Source organism: Thunnus thynnus, chromosome 13 (genome assembly GCF_963924715.1).
Source record: "Thunnus thynnus chromosome 13, fThuThy2.1, whole genome shotgun sequence".
NCBI lineage: Eukaryota > Metazoa > Chordata > Actinopteri > Scombriformes > Scombridae > Thunnus > Thunnus thynnus.
Window position 1 is genome coordinate 13,016,262 of NC_089529.1, and position 12,472 is coordinate 13,028,733.

The 12,472-nt window shown below is 37.0% G+C and overlaps 1 protein-coding gene across 3 annotated transcripts in view; it reads left to right on the forward strand.

Annotated features, from left to right (window-relative positions):
- The window catches only part of nrxn2a (neurexin 2a), a 120,811-nt gene that overhangs the window by 105,342 nt on the left and 2,997 nt on the right, over nt 1–12,472 (forward strand). For 2 of the 3 annotated variants that reach the window (XM_067608058.1, XM_067608057.1), the window contains 4 exons: nt 4,814–4,985; nt 7,850–7,939; nt 9,317–9,645; nt 11,729–11,813. In XM_067608058.1, the coding sequence (XP_067464159.1) occupies nt 4,814–4,985; nt 7,850–7,939; nt 9,317–9,645; nt 11,729–11,813 (676 nt within the window). The remainder of the gene's footprint in view (nt 1–4,813; nt 4,986–7,849; nt 7,940–9,316; nt 9,646–11,728; nt 11,814–12,472) is intronic. The other variant, XM_067608056.1, reaches the window with a different exon arrangement.

Genomic DNA, 12,472 nt, shown 5'->3' on the forward strand with positions numbered 1-12,472 from the left:
ATGTTGAGTGTACAGCATTGTGTTCACAATTTCACGCTGATGTTCTGTGTTTCTTAATCATGGCCTAAAAGAGGGAAGATAGTAGTTTCATACTCAGGACATTAATATCCAAAAATAGTTTTGAGACTGAAAGCTGAAACATATTGTGTAACATCTAACAAAAGTGTTTGTGTTACAACATGATGTGCCAGTTTCTACAGTTAATTGCCATAACACCATTTGACTGCTGTGCCTATTAGTTACTCAACATGTTTGGTGCTGCAAATCCTCTCCTGGATGTTTTTTTTTTTTTTTCAAACTGTCTCATTTAAATTGTATTTCCATTTTTGAAAGTGTGAAACTGACCTTGCCAGCCTCAGACTGTTGCTAATAAATGCAGAGGCTGCTGCTTGTATGCAAAGCCAGTTGAGAAGATTTTTTCTAACATCTGCCAAGTCCTTGCACCCTGACTGATTGCTTACTTCGACACCTTATTTCGGCTCGGCAGTGGGGGATCAAAAAGAGTTAAGAGGGTGTCGAGGTTGTCTTTTTTTGGTATCTCTAACTACACATTATGATATCACACCTTCCTGTTTTTTTCCTGAGACCTAAGTTGTAATTTATTTATGCATATTAATAATGACACCTTTTTTTCCACATTTGATGTCCTTTCTCTGCGCATCCATTGAAGAAGAGGAAAACTCAGAAAACTAGGTGAAGACAGAGAGTAGCAGTACACTTATCAAAATAACACTGGCCACCAGGGAGGGTTGAAAATAGTAAAAGAAACAGGTGATATATGAGTTTGATTTGCTACAGGGATTTGGTGCCTTAGAACAGAATTCAATTCTTATAATCTTCCTCAGACATCAAGCTTTCTATTCAAAACTACAATATGATGAATAATCATAGCAGATCTTCATGAAAGGGTATAAATCAGGCAATGAAGGGGTCAATACTCTTCCTTAAGAATAAATGTGGGCGCCTGATATGAGAAGAGCACTTTCTTTGCGTTTTAAATACTCTTGATTAATAGACAAGACTATTAAAGCAAAGAGATTAAATGTGACTGCCAATAGATTTCCATCCACTGATAATTTAGAAAAGAATAAGTCTTTACAGCTCTGATTGTCAGTGCTTACAATGTGTCATTAAAACAGCAATTTTGAATTACAGATAACCCCATACACAACAAAATAAACATTACTAAGTGAGCGCACGTTGGACAGAAGACTGCAGCGTTAAAATGGTCAAGGAAACCATCAGTTTGAGGATGGCACATGTAAGCTTCAAAGACAAAGAAATAAACCATTACCATATTCACTAGAGGCTAATGCTACTTTGCATGGTTATATTTTTAATGAGCGACTAAAGGATAAAACAGAAGATGCATTGCGTAAGATGAAGACAATTAGGAGTGTAGAAGATGCAATTTTACAGTATAACAGGTGAAGATGTGAAGTTTAACAGTAACCTAGTGGACTGTGGTTGATTCCATAAGTTGATTTCTTGTGCATTTTGTTAATGCAGAAGAAGAGTCTCAAGCAATTTGGCTCCTAACATTGTTATCTGAATGGGGAATTCTTTCTTAATGCCTCATTTATATATGTGGGGAACGAAACACAAAACTCACTAGGCTGTCTGTATGTGCTCCAGACAGATTTGTGTTCTTCATTTCAAATTTGTGATGGAAAGTTAGATATAAATCTGATGATGTGTGCTTCGGTTGCTTAATATTATATATAAAAGATAACTAGAGTGTAATGTTCACTTTAAATGCAATCAGTGCTTGTTCACACAGACTGTGCAGCCAAAACACATTTTATAGCAATAACTCAATATTTTCAGATATAACTCGTTTTAGAGAAAAAAAGTGCCTTTGATCATTTAGGAAATGTGTAACAGTTCAAAGGAATTAGAAAACAGCATTCATTTTAATTCATGGAGCATGATTTATAATGATCTGTCATTTCAATCCAGTAATCTCCTGTATGAAGAAAGGAAAAGTGTCTCGTTTCACAGCTGGGATTAGAAAAAACATTTTACTATTGTTTTTATTTACAAGGTTCTTTTTATGTTAGCAATACATACATTATCACTATGCTGAGTGTGATAAGGAGGGGGGTTACTTTATAATTCATTTGGGAAAAGGAAAGATAAGTCATCTGTGTTTCCCACACTATCGATGCAAGCTCCCACCTTGCTTTGAGGAGAAGTAAAGATATCCAGTAAAGAGAAACACAGCTGATCTATCCACTTTATGCTCTGTTTAAAAATATATCAGTGTGTCATAGAATTGTCAATGTCCTCTTCTTACTCATCTCATCACAGATCAGCCCTTATAATAATACCCCACTCTTACTGTAATCAGTTCTTTTCAGCTAATATGAAGTAGAGTGGTCTGCAACTGAGATGAGAGTTGAGATTCCACACTTAAAACTCCAGTGGGAACAGAGAATACTCCAAGGAAATGCTTCCTCCAGCAGAGCTGATGTTCTTGTCAAAACAGCTGGGTGTGAGACTGCGTAGCTTTTCATGAGGATCTGTCTGAGTAGCTTTATACCCAAACACACAGGCGTTAAGTAGCCTCTTGCAAAAAAGAAAAAAAAATGAAGTGGAAAAGCCAAGTTTTAACTAGAATGTAGCAGTTTTGCTTTGCCATCTGTCAAAAGGTGCTTTGGGACTGTTTTGTAATCATGCTCTACGACTACAAAATAGAGGCGACGCTTTTGCTGAAGCCTTTGGAGACTGTTCTGGCCTTGGAGATGTTAATTGTTGTCCAGGACATGGACTGAATTTGACCTGAGTTGCCTAATGAATACTCAGGGGGTCACTTCTTGGGAAAAGTAATTAAACCTTGAACACCAAATAGCTCTGCATGTTAAGAATACAAGTAGACCGGATATTTCTTACAAACAATATAAGGAATATAAATTATGTATATATAAAAGATGATAATATGGTTTCTTTTGTATCTTAAAATGTGACCTGGGAGTTATTTCACAGCACATTATAAAACCTTGCTGACTCCCACTAATCTATAGCAACATTGACTTTAATGAACTCACATATTCATAAAGTGAGTAACTGTGAGTGGTTAGACATTTGTCATAAAGGGCTTTCATCTTCTTTTCGACATGTTTGAATTTGATTATCCAGCTGCAGTTCCTGTGTCATAAGTTGGTCAGACATAGCTGCTTCTTCATGATTTCAGGACAACTTCTAGTGATTGCAGAACTCAGAAAGAGAACAATCTATAGAGCCATCTCAAAGAGCTATAGACCCCCTGCTGACCTGCAATGTGAAGAGAGATAGAGCTCCTTCATATAAAATAAGTTAGAAGTTAATTTCTCAAGCTTTAAATATTATTAATGGGATGTTCAAGGTCTCTGAAGACACTTAACATTTCTGTATTTAACACCAACCGTGTCAGCATGAATAATTATTTCAAATTCAGAAGGTTTCTAGAAGGATTTTACATATAATTACAGAGTGAGAGCAAAGCTCTGAGACAGGTTTTGAATCACACAATAGAAGCCACCATCATGGCAAGAAAAGACGTATTTCTGTCTTCATATATGAATTTCTGATCTTTCAGTCAGCAATACAATACTTGAAGTATGGTGAAAGGGAACGATCACTTATATTAAATTGCATATATCAAGGAATATATAAGAAGAAATTCGTCCTTCAGTCAGTACAGTTATTACAGTAAAGCCTGGAAATCCAAATGCAATGCAAGACCCAGTGTTGAAGATATTTACATCTTGCCTGCAAGGCCAGTAAATATTGTGCACATCATGTGCCATGCATGACCTGCAGGATTTCATTTCAATAAAACACAACCCCCAAACACCAACCAATTTCACTGTTTACTTCCTCACTGGTTGAAGGTGTTATATAGTGCAAGCAGCTGCTGAATAAAACCCTGCAGACTTGATAGTGCACAACTGAGCGACAGATGATATTGGGGTAAACTACACAGCCTAAAAGTTACTTATTATAATTATTAGATAATGGTAATGAGGATTTACCCGCCTGTACAACATGCTATTGTGCATGTTAGACATACTATACAACAGACATTAATTTCATGATCACTTGACTGCCTGTTGAATGAGTTCCAAAAATATGCACTGTTATTTGGTTCGCCGACATTTACTATTATATACTTAATGCTGAAATGTGTACTGTTTTATACTATGATTACTGATTATCCAGCTGCATTGTGATTTTTTATGTCATTTGTATTTTCATCACAGTTAGTCAGCACTACAGTAGTCAGCAGAGTTAAAGTGTAATGTCGTGCTCCTGCAGATTTGTGTGCTGTTTCTCGCAGTGTCTCTTAAAAACACATTAGCATTTTGACCTTGTGTTGCATTCAGAGAGACTGCAAGGCAGTGAATGTGCAAAGGCCAGACAGGCAAAGAGATCCAGCACAGTTTGTTTCCAATGTTTCTTATTAGTGCCACCCAAAGGCTGGCTTGGGAAGCAGATTTGACCTTTGAGGAAGGTTGGCAGGAGCAGGGAGAGGCTGACAGGGAGAGAAGCTAGTGAACCAAAAGAGAAACAGCAGGATTCTGTCAAGAGTGATCCACATCAGGAAACCTGAGCCGGCTGTTGAGGGGGAATGGTGTTGAACCCTAAAGAAAGAACTAAACATACTGCCCGTGTCACAAAAGATCTGCTTTTACTGCTTAAGCAAGGTTTCTGTCTCGACAACCCTGAGGTAGCCAAAGGATTCCTCATACACGAACAATATAGTCTGCTCTGTATGAGTGAATATCACATAGAAATGAATGTGTCACATTCATTCTTTGTTTTTCACCTGCAGGATCAAGGAAAAATTGGTGTTATCTTCAATGTGGGAACAGATGACATCACCATCGATGAGCCTGCTGTCATAGTAAATGACGGCAAGTACCATGTTGTGCGCTTCACACGCAGCGGTGGCAATGCCACTCTCCAGGTGGACAACCATCCAGTCATTGAGCGTTACCCTCCAGGTAAGACTAATGGGAGGAACGACATGGTTATATGATAGATAGAGAGACAGCATGGAGCATCTGGACTAGAGAGAGAGGACTGCATGTCTGCCTATAAAACATAAATGTTCAAATGAGCAGGTGTGAAATGTACTGTTTGCGAAAAAAAAAAAGAAAGACTGGCAATTTGCCCAGTGGCTTATTATAATTCAGCTCTCCCATAGCTATTCCATCACTCTATAGGCCATCTATTAAGTTGCCAAACACATACAACTGAAAACTGCCATATTGCATAAACAATCTAATAATCTGAAATTGATACATTTGCCTCAAACTGTCGTGCTATCTAGCAGTGAAAGAATTTTCATCAGCCGCTGTCATTTTTGCAGCCAGTTTGGCAAAAAGGTGAGGAAGCCTGTAGCAGATGAGAAAAACATCCTCACTTAACAGTAAATTCAGCTTTTTTTTCTCACCTTTCCTCTAAAATTGGCTTTTTGTAAGTTTGTTAAGACATACAGTATGTGGTTCAAGTGAGTCTAATACAATATTTATTTGTGGATAATCTACCAACCTCTGGTCCAGGTCTAAAGAGACATGTACTGACTAACCAGTTTGTCATCTAATATGTTGCTATTAGACGATAAATCAAGAATAAATTCTTGTTGGCATGAACAATACTGTTGTTATCGTGCTTTGGTTTTGATTCACTTGTCCCCTGGTGATCACTAACACTTGAAAATGTCACATTTACACAAACAGATTGATATAATTAACAACATTAGAAATATTTGTTTATGGCTTATAGCCTTTAGCAATTTCAAATACATTCATGTTGTGACCAGATCTGCATAGGCACAAAGGCATCCAAACAAAACGAAGCATCTACAAACACACAAAGAGAAGATACAACTTGCAGAAAGTCCGTCAGTATTGAGACACACATTTTCCGAAAGGTTTAAGGCTTACCCACAGTATATATATACATACTTAATATACACAAGACCATAAATAAAAAATAAAACAAACATACATAATGTGATCACCACCGGCTGTGCTTTAACCTGTTCTGAACCAATCCACCAATTTACCTTATTCAGAACAGGTGCACCAGCTGGCATAGCGGGAGGAAACCAAGTCCCCTCTCTGCCTCCAGCTGGTGCTCTAAGCACACACACACACATACCACAGTTGTACATAAATCAAAATTGAGTAATAGTGGAGGCCGTGCATGTGTGCACACTTTGTCAGCTCCCATTCAGTAATCAGCAGTTTTTGAAACATCTCTAATGTTAAATGAGTAAAGCAAACATAAATCATAAATAACTGTAATTTTGCAGTAAAGGGAGCATACAGACTTACGTGACAGTTAAGAGAAAAAGGAAACATAATTGATCTTTTTATGCTTTAAATGGATATGAAACAACACGAAGTGAGGAGCAATACAACGTCTTCTAACATCCGTGGGCAAAAATACAAAAGCACTGTCTGCAGCTCTCCCGAGGCTCAATGAATATTCAGCTTTACTTATTTCCAAATCTGCTTTGTGTATATTTAAGCTTACAGTAAAGACACAGTCTAAGTAAGCTTCACTGTAACTGTCATGCACCATCATGTACTGTGCCTCCTTTTCCATGTTGCTCTGTAATCCTGATCCTTTTCATACATTCATTATTATCCCATGTCCAACAACACAGCTGACTTTGACTTAATACTTATTTATTTGCATCTATTTATTTACATTTATTCGTAGTTGCAGAGTTGAGCATATTTTCAGATAACCTGTCATTAATAAACACCAAATGGAACAAGATGCCCAACACATCTAGTAATTTATAACTAATGTCAACAAGAATTTACTAGTTACTAAGTCAGAACCTTGTGGCTCATGATTGTGAGAAATTCTTCACTGCTAGATCAGTACTAGACTGAATGAAGAGTATTTATGGTATTAACATTAATTGGGATCTCCTATTGTCCAGAAACTTGGCATTTCATGTTCTTAAACTTTTGATCATATATTTCGTGTAGTTATTTTCATTTGAATAGTTACTCTTTTATCGTTGCATGTGTTAAATAGAGAGCTGAAGTCCTGCCCCACTTGAGAGCAGCTTCTGTCCTATTAGCCTTAATTCCACAATGTAGTTAAGCTTTTCTTTTAGAGATATCTCCAAAATCAGAAATGATGTATTGTGTAATCAAATTCTAGATGTTTATTCACTACTGGACTTGTTAATGAAGTCTGAAAGTCTTGTACAAAGACATACTATAAAAACAACTACAGCTCCCATGAGTCTTTGATGCAGACACGCTATCAATATCTCACAGGAGCTGCTGTAAAAACACATTTTATATCACGCAATACATTATACATTAAAAAATATATTGTGGAACTTCAATGGGGCGAGATTTCAGCTCTCTATAATGACTCCAGTCAGTTTGAAAGGCTAATGTCTGTTTCTGCCTTAACTACAGAATATGTATGACTGTCTAAATGTGACAACCGTTTTCCTGATTGTCTTTGTTCAAGTGGCAGATTTTTGTCATGTTTACCTGAATTAACCTCTTTTTTATACAGTACATAAAACAATTTTTCATTTTACTGTAATTGCTTTTTACTGAAGATTAAGCTTTGCTTAAAAATAGTTAAATAACACTAACTAGTGTAGCACATTATAAATAGCCTAAACATTACTCTAATTAGCATTAACACTGTTACTCTTAATAACTAGATAACACTAAGTAAAGCTCAAGTTTCTTTTAACTCACAGATGGGTTAAAATTGATAACTTGTTAAACCTGTTAGCCATTATAACACTGTTTCTAACCCTGTGATCTTTCAGCTTGCAGACTTTAACCTTTAATCTGTCTCTCCAAATTCTTTGAAGGACACTATGATAATGAACGACTGGCTATTGCTAGACAAAGAATCCCGTACAGACTTGGTCGGGTAGTTGACGAGTGGCTACTCGATAAAGGTAAAAATTAATTGATTAATTAATGAATCCTTGAAATAACTACTAAATAACCTTTCCCCCATGAGCGATGCAGTGCCAGAAGACAAGGGTGACAAGGATCAAGTGCTGTTACCCAGATGTATACCTCCAATTAAATTGGACTTCATATTGGCTATGAATTTTGATGACCACAAAGTGCCCTCCAAAACAAGTGTCATAAAATTCAAAGCAATAGGGGTATAGCATACTTGCCATTTATTCTTTGTCACCCTTGCACCTTGTGGAAAAGCTGCACCCTTAACAAAGATTTTAAACCAATTAACTAAAAACACATAACCCATGTCTAAACTCCTATCGTCCCTCTTAACCACTGTGTGTAATTAGATACTGTGTGTAATTATTCTATTTAAAAATTATTAAAATGCTGTGTAATGAAACTAACATGTGACATAAGTTCTCGTTCCTCCTAAACTGAAAGATTAAACCTCAACACCTGGATGTGTTCACATCAGATGAACCCCTTCTCCCTTTCTTGTTCTCTGCAGCCTTGTATTACCTTACCATGCACGACAATGACCATTTTACAATCCCAAGCTGACATTTTTTGCTGCGACAGAACAGCCCTGACAGGCTGTTAAAGTAGATCACTGATGCAGCCATTAACTTTGCTAATAAGTATTCTCCTGAGATGGGCCCATTACTGCAGTCCTCCTCCTCTGATGTAACACTGCTTATCAGAAAAGCTGCTGACAATGGCGCTGTTAGATATCATTGCCCCTTTCAGGAGGTGAAACAATTGGACTAGGGGGAAAACCAGAGCAGAGCATGTTTTAATGGCCTAATGGCTGATAAAGTCAGCAAGGGGAGGGGTGTTTAGCTTATATTGTCATTTAGCTTTACACAGTCTAAAGTATAGAGTAATAAGATATCCATTTTAATAATTTGCCCAGTCTTGTAAAAAGAAGTCATAAGATAAGCATCCTTGCACCGTATATTCTGGAGTTAAGAGAGAGATAAATAAATATCCTGGAAAACATCTGTCCCTTTTCCCTACAGACACTTTGCTAACTTCTTTAGGGAGAATTCAAAATGACTATCTCTGTCCTATCAAAACACGTAAATAGACACCTAAATGTAATCTTTAAGCCTCCTCTGATTATTGTAACCTGCATGTGTAAAGTCTAAGTTATAAACTTGCTGCTAACTAACCCCTTTTAAAGTTAAAATCTAAATCAAGCTTTAAACAATTTACTAACTATAATGTCTATAATCACTAAGTCCCACCTGGTCCAAATTATGTTCCTGTGCAAGCTCTCTCATATGACTTCTCTATGTCTACTGTTCCATTCTCTCCCTTTTTCTGTCTCTCTCTTTCTCCATGTCTCTGTCTAACTTTAGGGAGACAGTTGACCATCTTTAACAGCCAGGCAGCCATTAAAATTGGCGGTCATGACAAGGGTCGACCCTTCCAGGGTCAGATTTCAGGGCTCTACTACAATGGTCTCCAGGTGCTCAAACTGGCAGCGGAAAATGACCCCAGTGTTCAGGTGGAGGGGAACCTGCGTCTGGTCGGGGACTCACTCTCTGTGCTGACCACCGACACCACCTCCGCCACTCCGCTGGCTGTGTCCGATATGTCTACCACAATCATGGAAACCACCACCACTATGGCTACCACCACCACCCGCAGGCAGCGCTCACCTAGCTTGAGGGAGAGCATCTCAAAGGTCAGAGAGTGTTTAGGAATACTTTAAGAAAACTGGATGATAATTAATTAACAGTTGGGAGTTAATTGGTTGGTAACTTAGATGAGGGCTGTTCATAAATCAATGTTTGCTGGAGTTTTTACACAATCTTACTGGTACACTATTAAGTCATTACTTTTCCAGGAGGAAGAAATTATGAGATTTTAAAATGGTTTAGCAACAGAAGGCAATAAATACAACATGTTAGCATTAAGCAGGTCTGTAGAGACAGGGGGCTTTGCATAGTTTTTAGCTTTTTAATTGTTGCATTTCCAAGAATTTACATCAATGTTTCTTCTTTTTGATATTGAAAATGGTTCTGCCCATTGTGTATGCCCAAATGAAATAATAATGAACAAGAAAATTATCATGTCAAGACCTTAAGAACAAAAAGGGAATTAAAAATGATCATCTATATTTTATCATACAAACGCACCCATATATTATATGTCATTTGGTCTGTGTATTGAATTTAGAGGCCATCTATTGCTAGTAGTTTGAGGGCATTCTTAATAGTGTCAACCGATATTAACCTTACTTACCAATTCACTCGTTAAAAAGAAAAAAAAATAATGATATGTTCTATTTCTTTATATATACCTTTCCAAAACAACTTTAACCCTGAGTCTGACCACAGAATAGGGTTAAGGATGATTTTCTCTTATATTAAATGTACACATATTACATATGTACATGTGTAAAATAACACACCTGGATCCTTGATGCTTATTCTATCTCAGTATCACTTTTTTATATTCTGTTAATACTTGGACGTTGTCCGTTCATGTTGCATTAATACATGCACTGAAATTTAACATATAATACCATATCCTATTGTGTCAAGAACAATCAAATGGTCCTTGGTTCCTCTCTACACTTTATGCAATGACCACGACACATAACTTTGGAAAAAGGAGCCCTAGTTCTGTCAAAAATAAGAAGTCTTTATATTGGCATCTTCTTCTGATTCTAATGCTAATCCAAAATTGAAGGGAGTCTCCTCTGAAAGTCTCAGAGGAGGATTAACTGTGATGTTTATTGTGCAGGGGTTGAATTGTACATGAGTACTCATCCAGGGTAAAGTTATTCTGATTTTTTATTGGTAATCAAGACAGAAGTTGCTGTTAAAGCTTGAAATCAAAATGCACCACATAGGAATCTCAAACAATAATCATTTCTTTATGCAACAAAAGCCTGTATGAGACACCTACTGTATACATTTCTAACTGCAACACCCATCACCACTGAAGACACAAATAGTTATAATACAATCAAATCATTAAATCTAATGTCCTTTGTAGAGATTATATGCAGTATTTATTAGAATAGAATACTACATAAATCATATAGTAAATAGTGCACATGTTATCTTACAACAGGTTTGGTACCACCATTTCAAATGATCTGATTTTTAATCCAAATGCTGCAAAGCTGCCAAATTGGCAGTTGTCCTTGGAGTCCTGAGGTTTCAAAGAAATGAAAAAAGGCACCTGCCACTCCTAATAAAAATACAGAGTGCATTTTTCATTACATTTCTCGTGTACGGATTGCCTAAAATTGCCTTCTCTGTATTTTCAATTTATCCAAATAATCCATTAGTGAACCATCTATTCCCCACTCTGCTCAGGTATTCTGAGTCCACTGTGCACCCTAAAATCCAATTTAGACATATTGAAGCATGATTTAGCATGTGAGAATTTGTTTTTGCAATATTGAAATAAAAGAATTCTACAAAAAGCAAATTATATAGAATTAAATGAAAACACTGCATAGCATTTAGCCCACTGAGGATTTGCTTTCCATCAGCAGTGCTCTTACTTTGTTTGTAAACACATAAAGTGAGCCAAAGGATAAAAAAAAACAGCTGCATATGGGCCCATTTTGGTTTCATAGTCTTACTAGTTTTGCTGCAAGCCAAAACACTGAAGTGCAATACAGTGCAACACACTGCAGCTTTTCCAGCCAGCAAACACACTCATAAAACACTAAGCAAAAAATCTGGATGATGGGAGTATGTTGACCATTTGTTTGTTAAATCAGCTAACGCATCTAATTTTCCATTCAGCCGCAGAACTCTGACGATATTTTGGTGGCGTCAGCCGAGTGTCCAAGTGATGATGAGGACCTGGAAGAGTGTGAACCAGGAACAGGTGGGTCAACCATGGCAAAAACAGAGATGGGAGTACAGCTCTTACCCAACTACTAGTAATGTTACTATTAAAAATGTAAAAATGTCAGAACACACTGACTTCAGGCAACCAACGTTGTTTTAAAATGTTCAATTCTCCATTTCCAGTCATGCCATGTTCATACACTCATTTATTCAAGGGTCCTGTCAAACGGTTCTCTGCTTTTGGATATTTGCTACAGACTCTGCTAACATTATTTCATCCCATATATGAGCTTTTAAGTCATTTCTTTAACTTACTAAATTAGATATAAGAAAAATCATTACGAAGTGCACTGCAGTCATTAAGAGTGGCTAACAGTAGACAGTGGATCAAGGCTTGTAACAGAAGAAGCTGAGGAACTTAAGAAGGAGTCTGCCCTTATTATGGGTGCCTCAATTATTAATATGACCTTATCAGAATTGTTTGTTGTTGACTCACCCTGCAAAGTGTGACTCAAATGATGATGCAAGAGAACCAAGCAGCCATGAGCAAACAAACCTCACAGGCTGAAATATTCCTTCACAACCATACGGAAGACACTCTGACCTCAGAGTCAGATCAAAGTAAAATGTCACAGTATGAGAGCTGTAGAGCTAGAGATATTTGGTGAGGAATTTATATCCCAGTTGTTGATGAAA